This window comes from Limulus polyphemus, unplaced genomic scaffold (assembly GCF_000517525.1).
Source record: "Limulus polyphemus unplaced genomic scaffold, Limulus_polyphemus-2.1.2 Scaffold1700, whole genome shotgun sequence".
Lineage (NCBI taxonomy): Eukaryota > Metazoa > Arthropoda > Merostomata > Xiphosura > Limulidae > Limulus > Limulus polyphemus.
The window spans coordinates 135,208-144,503 of record NW_013667310.1 but is presented as its reverse complement, the minus strand read 5'-3'; the positions used below and the strand labels follow the sequence as shown (position 1 = coordinate 144,503).

Here is a 9,296-nt window from a genome sequence, read left to right as displayed (position 1 = left end):
TGATATACCTGAATATAACACACTTACCATTAGCAAACAGAGATGTTACTTTAAATGGTATGGCTAATGGTGGAGTAAAGTGGTAACCGTTCTCCATATCTGCTGGAAGTGACGGAGTTTTGCCAGTTCCATCAGGAATCGGCAACTGTTCTGCTAATGACATTAAGCTGTTTCATAAAACTTTCATTCTTATATTTTTTTTTATCAAACTGTGCTTTAACAAATTAGCAAACAAAAGTAATTTTTCAAGATCCAGTTGCAAGGTACTTAGATCACTATTAGATATCTGTATTAGTTCCAACTTCACAGTTTCCCTGTGAAAAAATTAAGAGTTAGTGGTAAAGGCAACCAATACTGTGATTGGCTAGATTTTAGACAGTAAAAATATCCATTATTTGACAGAATTTTTTAAATAATTAGAGTATTTAGAATACAACTAAATATACCATTCCCAATCATTTTTGGTCAATATCATTTAATTAAAAAAAAATATATATAACTAAAACATCATGGCTCTACCTAGGCAAGTTACCACACCAATTTAAATGAAATTTTTTACAAATTTTTTAAAAACACAATATAGAATTATTTATAAAACAAATATTAATCAACTTACTTTCATATTTACTTCTCTGATTTAACCACATTTTTGTTAACTGTAGAGCCAGTGAAGCATTTATGCTCTGAACAGCTCCAGGTATTCCAAGCTCGACTGGGTATGTTGACCACTCGTACGTCTCCATTGGTGGAACAACATGCAGGGAACACTAAAAAATATATAACACTGATTAAATAATTTATACAAGAAATTCAGTGAGAAGCCCAACCGAGGCCCATACAATGAACTTACAACCTCTTTAGGTTTATATTTAATATTTCAATAAATACAACCTAAAATCCTATTTGCCCTACCATTAGCAGCAGTATACTGTTTGGATAGCTTGATAGTGATCAAACTGAACAACAAAAGTCTTTTCTCCCATAACACTGTTAAGGTCATTCCCATTACAATTATACTTAATTTAAATTATGACAAATTACATGCATTACCTTGCATTTCTTATAATTAAATGTTATCTGCCATATATTCACACAACTCACCAAGTAATATAAATCATCTTGTATGGTAGCATTAGCATCCTCCCCACAGCTAGCAGTACCCAAAACTTTGATATGATCAGAAAATTTAAATACTTTATTAACCATTCCTTCATTTATTATCATTCATGTAAATCAAACAGAGCAAAGATCCTAACATTTGGCCTCGAGGTACTCCATTTTTGATATTAATCCTGTTTGACTGAGTCCATTTGTAACAATCCTCTGCTTTCATCCTTTCAACCATTTTTCAATCGAATGGGCCAACCAAATCCCCCACATCTATAAAAATAACTTTTTAACAAGCCTTTTATGTAGTATTTTGTCAAGAGCTTTCTGAATATTCAGATACACCAAATACGCACTTTTACCCTCATTTACGTAAGAAAGTCGGAGATTAGAAAGACAAGATTTCTCCTAGTCTATTATCAAACAAAATTTTAAACTTTGTTAGTTATATGAATTTGCAAAGTATCTTTTATCACACTTTCATAAACCTCCCACAAATGATGTAAGACTAATAGGCTTATAATTATTTGGACAGTTTTATTAATTCCTTTGAAAATAGGAATATCATTACAGAACTTCTAAATCTTTTCACACCTGCCCACTAATCAAGGACTCACAAAAAATAGTAGGAAGTGATCCACATCCTATCATTAACCTTCTTCAAAACCCTTGGGGAAATGTTATCTTATCATTCTTTAAACTTCCCAATTTTTTCTTAAGAAGCTCATAATTAATGTGATGAATCATCTTGTTCATCTTTATTTTAATTTAACAGTCATTCAGAATGTAGAATTTGTTTAAATCTTTATTAATAAAAAGTAAAGGAAAAGTAAATTTAATAACCCAGCCATCTCATTATCATCCATCAAAGTCTACTATTTTTAATGTATTTAAAATAAATCTTTCCTATTACTCTGTATATTTTCATCCAATCTTGTTTTTATATATCCTTTTTGACTGCCTAATGTCCTATCTGACTAACTCTTTTGATCTTTAATCCACAAAGTCTCCCATCACATTAGTAAACTTAAATGTCTTAAAATATTTAAAGCTTTTCATAATGAAATACCTTCTTGGATTAAATGTTGAAATATATTACAGTTTTAACAGATATATAAATTTCTGTTCATCCCTGCAAATCATGTAAAATTAACTTTTTCAATGTCAAATTTTTCTTAGTTATCTGGGATCTTGTGACATTTCGTAAAAATTAAACATTGTTTTTTTTATTTACAACAATACCGTATAAAGAATTAAAGAATACAAAATAAATTTCACACAACAAAAAATGCCCTCTGAAAAATCAAATGAAGCAAGTATTTACTTACTCCTATTTCCAGTGCCCTCTGGTGAAGAACTGGCAAAGCACCTTCTATTTGTGGAACAGTAAATGCTGGAATATTGGGTTTAAAGATTCCAGCTTTCTGCAAAGCTATCTTCTCAATTGAATCTCCAAGTACACCAATGTGGTCAAAACCAAGTGATGTTACACCAACAACGGTTGGTTTCCTCAAGCAAGACAAAAAAATATCTTATATAAATCCTATTAACATTTTTTTTCCCCACTTACAGTATTTACAAACTTAGATCTAAAAATTCAGTTGTAGAAAAACGATTTAAATAAATTAATAGTATTTATAATTTTTTCTATTATTTGTTAGAATGATACATAAGCAAACCTTCGTTATTGGTTAATATGTTATGTAAGAGCTCACATGAATTTTAATTAAGTATTAACAAATTCTGGGTAGACAGTTATTACTTGCCCATGGAAAATCGCAAATAAGTAAAAAAAAAATATTAAATACTCCTGAAATGAAGCATCTAGCAGCTCGAAATTTTGGCTAGAATACACTGCCTACTTCTCAGATAACTTTACTTAGTTAATGGATTCATGCATTTAATCTGAAAATAATCAATCAGTAAAATGCTGCTTAATAAAGAACCCAGCAAAAGGTTTAATTTCCCTCTATTTTAAATAATTAAAAGAAATTAATCTTTAAAACTTACCGAATGACATTTGTACAATCGTACAAGCCACCAACTCCAACTTCAATAACTGCAACATCCACCTATAATGAGCAAACTATAAAGAAAAGTACTGAAATACAACAAAGGTTACATCCTCGGGAATTTTCTCTCATACATACCATACATTCTCCATCTTAATCATAAAAATCACTATTAAAGACCTATGCTGCATACCAAGTTTTATATGAAATATTACCATTGTTACCAGTATTAACTGCAGCCAAATACCAACCTATTTAAATATAATTTTTATAAAATAAATACACAAGAAGATATTTATCTTAGATTAAAAACAGCAGACATTTTGGTTTCAACATTCTGCAATAGTTGTTCAAGAACTTTAATGGATTGAAACTACCTGTTGAAGGAAAAGATGTTTCAGCTTCAATACTTAGGCTTTCTTCAGGTCCATTAAAGTTCTCAAACCTATGTTTACTCTGCCTAAAGTTCCGCTGAAATGAAAGTAGTTCAAGCCAACAGTTAGGGTTTCTGTGTTCCCAAAGTAACATATATTATTTATTTATTGTTAACTGCCATTAACAGTATTGATTAGACAACTATTTAATATAGCAAATATTATTACTTCCTAATTTTATTTGTTATTATTATACTTTTATTATGGAGATGTTTTTGAATTGTTAGCTCAATATATGAACAAAGGACTAACATTAATATCTTAGGCTTGCTAAATATTGCAAGATATTATTAGAATTATGGCTAAACATACCCTTAACAGCAAGGGTACCCAACTGATCAGATGTATTTTAATCTCTATAAGTAGAAATATCAGAAAATTATATTTAACTTTACAGATTGCCAGGTTCCTATTTAGCTTTGCTCTATGTACATAGCTTGCTCCAATTGGAAATTACTATATAATTCTAAATCATGTTTGGAGTATCAGTGATATGGCTTGCTTGAATGATATTTTGTTACAATCATACAGCACCTCACTGGCTGCAGGAAGGTCAAATATTTGTCAAAAATAAATATTTTTCCATGTGCATGTTTAACACAAATTTTCGAATTTAATGTAAATTTGAGTTGTATTTATTTACTTCTTTACATATATAAGAACTGTTTGGAGTCTATTGAAAGATCAATGAATGAAACTGAAAGAAATATGTGGCAAAAAAATAAAGTGAGAATGTGCAAAGAAAGCACGAGAAGATTAAAGAACCAAGGCTGAACCACACAAATGATTTAAAAAAACAACAACAACTATATACTGAAGGGCAAGTAATTATTCGAGTAGATATGAAACTAATTCTGACTCAAGAACAAAAGCAACACAACAAGAGTTAAAGAGACCTACAAGAGAACCAGAAATTTTTCAGATGAAACATCTGACAATCAAAGTAACACAAGATGACAAGGAATTAAAAAAGTGAGATGAACAGAACTGAAAGATCTTCTACAGAAGTATGCATAGAAGAAAGCATGGCAAAGTCAAAATGAATAACAAAATAAGAAGTAGAAAAAAAAAAGATTGGCAAAGCAAAGAGCATAAAAAAAATTCTTGTGATGCAGAAACACAAAGTAAAACAAAATAATACAGAAATGTCCATAACAAAGAAAGAAAATAAAATGTGTTAAGCTAAGATTTTTGGTATTTCAACTCTCATTATAAAACCATCATGAGGGCTATTGGATACAAGAACATTCTCATGAATGCACATTATACGACTCTTAAATGATCAGCCCAACATTCATAATTTGTCAAAAAGCTTATTATACACATATATAAATGTCATTTAATATTTTCATAAACAGTATTCTTTCACCCAATGACCATAAAAGTATGTAAAACAGTTTTTTAATACTTGACTTCAAACACTCACAATTGCAGCATTAACCTTATTAACATCTTGCAGCCAAGAAGTAAAAAAATAAAAATGTACCTTTTCATGCAAAAAAACATAGAATGCCATGACAGTCAGAAACTTGAAATAGGTTGGCATTTCTTCCTCTTTACCATCCTACGAAATAAAGGTTTAAAATTGAAAATAAATTTTATAATAGTATTTTTTACTACCTAACATGATTTTTTCGAATTAATTTTTGATTCGGTCCCAAAAGAAACTGCATAAAACAATACGAAACATTTTTTGTGTGTTTGATAGACTTACGCAAATGTTTTGTAAGAAAGGTTATTACTGATATAACTGTTTTATCACTCGGGGAGGGGGAGGGGACCAGTTGTTTATAACAATTGAACAAAACCACCATCATCATCTATTTATTTTTTTCTTATAATGTGCAAGCTCACTGGAAAAAAAACAAACAAACATGTATCCCACCAATATTAATTGCCTAGACCTTAAAAAAAATAGGGCAGCATGATCACAGATAAAAGAAGCCTTGAATGAAAATTTTATATAAAATCATATTATGAACATAGAACTTTGTATAAATAAACTACCACACTTTAATGTTAATTGAAAACAGTGATACCTCTCAAAACAGTTTTGTTGAATAGCTATTTGCAATTATCAAATATGAAAAAAAAAAGTGCACGGTTTCCATTATTAATCACCTTAGGATTTTAGTGTTCATTTTTTTTCTCTTAAAGAAGCTTTTACATATTCAGAGAATATCTATATTTACAATAAAGGCTCATACATAGTCCTTTTTTTCCCACTGACTGATGAAAGTAAGGAAGTTAGTTCATGGATTTTAAGAAACTAATATAAATTCAAAAGTATACAATAGAGGAAAAACAGTAATCTGTAAAAAAAAAGATATAGGTGCGACAAAACTGATATTAAATAAACTATAACGTGAAAAGAAAGAAAATAAAATCAGGAGTTAAAAGCACATGAGTTGAAATCTGCAAAAGAAATATTTAAAACTAAATATAAAATTCACCTTTTTCTGGAGCTTGGTATAAACATCCCAAAAGTAAGACGCAAATGTTTGTTTTGATAGAGGTTCTCCATTGATTCGTATTCTTTCACGAGCAGCAATCAAATGGGGTGAGCTTTCATGAATAAAAATTAAACAAATTAAGTTAAAATCTTACACAAACCAATTCCACTGTGAACATTTAACAGGATTAGTGGTTCTTTGACAGAATTTTACTCTTGTGTTGGTTTAATATTAGATTTACTTACTTTTCATTAAGTTGACTTGAGTTTTCATTTATTTTTATTTACTTTCCTAGATGAATGCTCCTTCTTCCACTTTGATCTCCAACCAAATGACACTGATGCTTTGAATATGTTTCCTTGTTTGATTTACAATTATTTTGATATATAATCTTGTAAGTTAAGTTTATACATATTAATAGGATTAATTTTGATTCTAACATCAACTAATGCATATAACAAGCATGTATGAAAAAAACCCAGATCAGGAATAGCTCTTCTGGGAGTATGCAAGAGGGGGTGAGGGAAGATTCCACAAGCATCATGAACTTTGGGGATTCAATCCAGGGACAAGTTTTTCCTTTTTCTAGCAAGGGTCTGATACAATGCTCGCTTCTAGAGCTCCTACCAGTATTGCCAATGGGAGAAGGGGATTCCAAGCTGTAGAGCTAAAGAAACTAGTGACCATATAAAAAAAAGTAATTATTCTGATGTTAAAAACTGTAAAGAAACATCACAACTCAAATTTTGAATGAAATGTATTCTCTACTATATTTATACTTTTTATATATTTCAGAGTTATTTCTGAATTGCAATTTTACAAAAAACTGCAAGTTTTGTTATTATTTTGTTTCTATCACATAAGCTACATGCGAAAGGTCAACTTGGACATTTGTTATGTACGCTATGTGTCCAAGGTCAAGTGGCAAGTCACCTTGGACACTTTTTACATAAGCTGTGTGTACAAGGTCAAATGTTAAATGATCTTGGACATTTTTTTATGTAAGCTACATGTACAAGGTCAAGTCACCAGGATGTTCAACGTTCAATGTGCAACGTCCAACCAGTAGCTTCAAAGTTCCACAAATTCTGCAAGCACGTGAACAACTACTCCTACCCTGAAGAAATCTACAGCAAGGTGAAAGATTTCGTACCAAAAAAAACAACAACAAAAAAAACTAACCTGTAAAATCCAGTTTTCAGACCATGATGACGAAGAATACTTTCAGTAAAGGCACATGTAGAACCTTTTCCTTTCGTCCCCGAAACATGAATGATATTCAGTTCGTCTAGATCACCAACCTGCAACATTCACAAGTTAATATTTTCCCTACCAGTAATGGTATTTGAAATAGTTACTCACCTTTCCACATAACAGTTAATTGGCACCTTAGCACTACTGCTGAAAAGATGTTTTATGCACATATGTCAAGCTGTTGTGAGAGCTCTCAACCCCACATATTTAATATTGTTGTAAGCCAAAAAGTCATTCTTGACAAGGCACAATGGAAGTTTGTAGGTATGGTGGGTGGTTCTTTGGAGGTAAGTATTTATGTGGAATACAATTTTAGGTAAGGAATATGTTAAACTCAGATCAAAATACTCACCTCTCCATTGAACAGTTAGCTAGAATCCCACATTGAAAAGATGATAGAAATATCAGCGTAGAAAAGGAAATTAAAAAGATGAGCTGCTTTCTGAGACTACAGAAGGATAACCTCCTGGAGTTCATCTCCCACTTATGGAAAGGGGGAGGGGGGTAGTAGTAATCTGTGAGAGAGACTGCATTCATTTCCAACAGGGAATACTCTTTTCCCAATACACATTGTGGTTCAGAAAGGTTCTGTCTAGAAAAATTTTTCCCCTTTGCTCAAGGGTTGCAAAAGTGTATGGAATGTGAAAGCTTCTCATCTTCACTACAAATCCTAGGGAGACAGCAGTCCATACAGCATACAATTTATGTATAGCTAGGTGACATGCCAAGCCGTACAGTATGCAAGAAAGATTTGCATGAATATGCAGGTTTAGGGATGAATTATCCAGTTTTTAGTGTTGGTGATGGCACGTACTACTCTTCAAGGTTGACAATCCTGATCTACTTGCAATTGAGGGGTGGATATATTCAATCTTGTACCAGTGAGAATACTCCGACCCAAAGGGAAACTCTCCATATGGACCCCCCTCCCTACATAAGCAGCTTGTTACTGGGGGAGAAAGGATTCTCCTAATCCTCTAGAAGGGTAAGATTCATGTAGGAGAGAAAAAGTCAAACAACATGGAAGAAGATAAGATAGTGGTGGATGGACCAGTAATGATAAACCATCTACTCATGCTGATAAACTGCAAGGGTTTACAACCAACATCAGTGAGCAAGAAATCAGACTAGTCTGTAAGAAAAGCCTGCCAGTTTGACATGACCCCAGAAAAAAAGCCACATATCAAAATCAGGATGTGACACACTATGGAGAAAGATGGATGTCCAAGGCTGACCCCGAACTTAGTAGGGACAGTGATTCCTAGACCTAAAATAAACAAATGGAGGGACAGTCATGACTTAATTTGACAAACAGGGAACAATGAGAATAACTTAGTGTCCTACAAATCAGAGACAAAACTCTAGGAAGAAGTCAAAGAGGTAGGTAGGCATATTGGAAAAAAATTGGACCAATCCTGACTCAGAAAACCCTTCACTATAACAATACGTTATGGGACAGTTAGAAGGTTGGTGAATAAGGAAGTCACAAAGGCATCAGAGGATTACCAAAGTGAGAACAAATCCACTGAAACACCTGAAGATAAGGATTACTCTGTTGAAAGGATTTGCTTTAAGCAAGACAGCTGATCATCCACTAAGTTCAAAGCCCCCAGGATATGGCAGGCAGATAACTGAACAGAGGTCATGGGCCCAAAAGAAGAACTCTAGAATAAGGAAGCAGAGATCTTGAGAGTGAGTGCCTTCCCATGGATTGATATAAGAAACAAAAGTGGAGTTGTCCAAATATATAATAACCCACAGACAAAACAGTTGATGGTGGTAAGACACTGATGTGGAGAAACTGCTCTTCTGGGAATGATCAAGCCACCATGACAGTGAGAGGCAAAGAGATGGGGGGAGAGGAATGAGAGATGTTAGTGGATCTCTGGGAATGATCAAGCCACCATGACAGTGAGAGGCGAAGAGATGGGGGGAGAGGAATGAGAGATGTTAGTGGATCTCTGGGAATGATCAAGCCACATGACAGTGAGAGGCGAAGAGATGGAGGGAGAGGAATGAGAGATAGTTAAGTGGAT

The 9,296-nt window shown here is 32.6% G+C and overlaps 1 protein-coding gene across 2 annotated transcripts in view; it reads right to left on the bottom strand.

Moving 5' to 3' along the window:
• Window positions 1-9,296, bottom strand: part of LOC106464603 (folylpolyglutamate synthase, mitochondrial-like) — a 20,837-nt gene that overhangs the window by 5,231 nt on the left and 6,310 nt on the right. The window contains exons 3-9 of one of the 2 annotated variants that reach the window (XM_022392336.1): window positions 7,189-7,307; window positions 6,007-6,118; window positions 5,040-5,117; window positions 3,118-3,179; window positions 2,436-2,616; window positions 617-767; window positions 28-153 (exon numbers count right to left, since the gene is read on the bottom strand). In XM_022392336.1, coding sequence (XP_022248044.1) covers window positions 28-153; window positions 617-767; window positions 2,436-2,616; window positions 3,118-3,179; window positions 5,040-5,117; window positions 6,007-6,118; window positions 7,189-7,307 — 829 coding nt within the window. The remainder of the gene's footprint in view (window positions 1-27; window positions 154-616; window positions 768-2,435; window positions 2,617-3,117; window positions 3,180-5,039; window positions 5,118-6,006; window positions 6,119-7,188; window positions 7,308-9,296) is intronic. The other variant, XM_022392337.1, reaches the window with a different exon arrangement.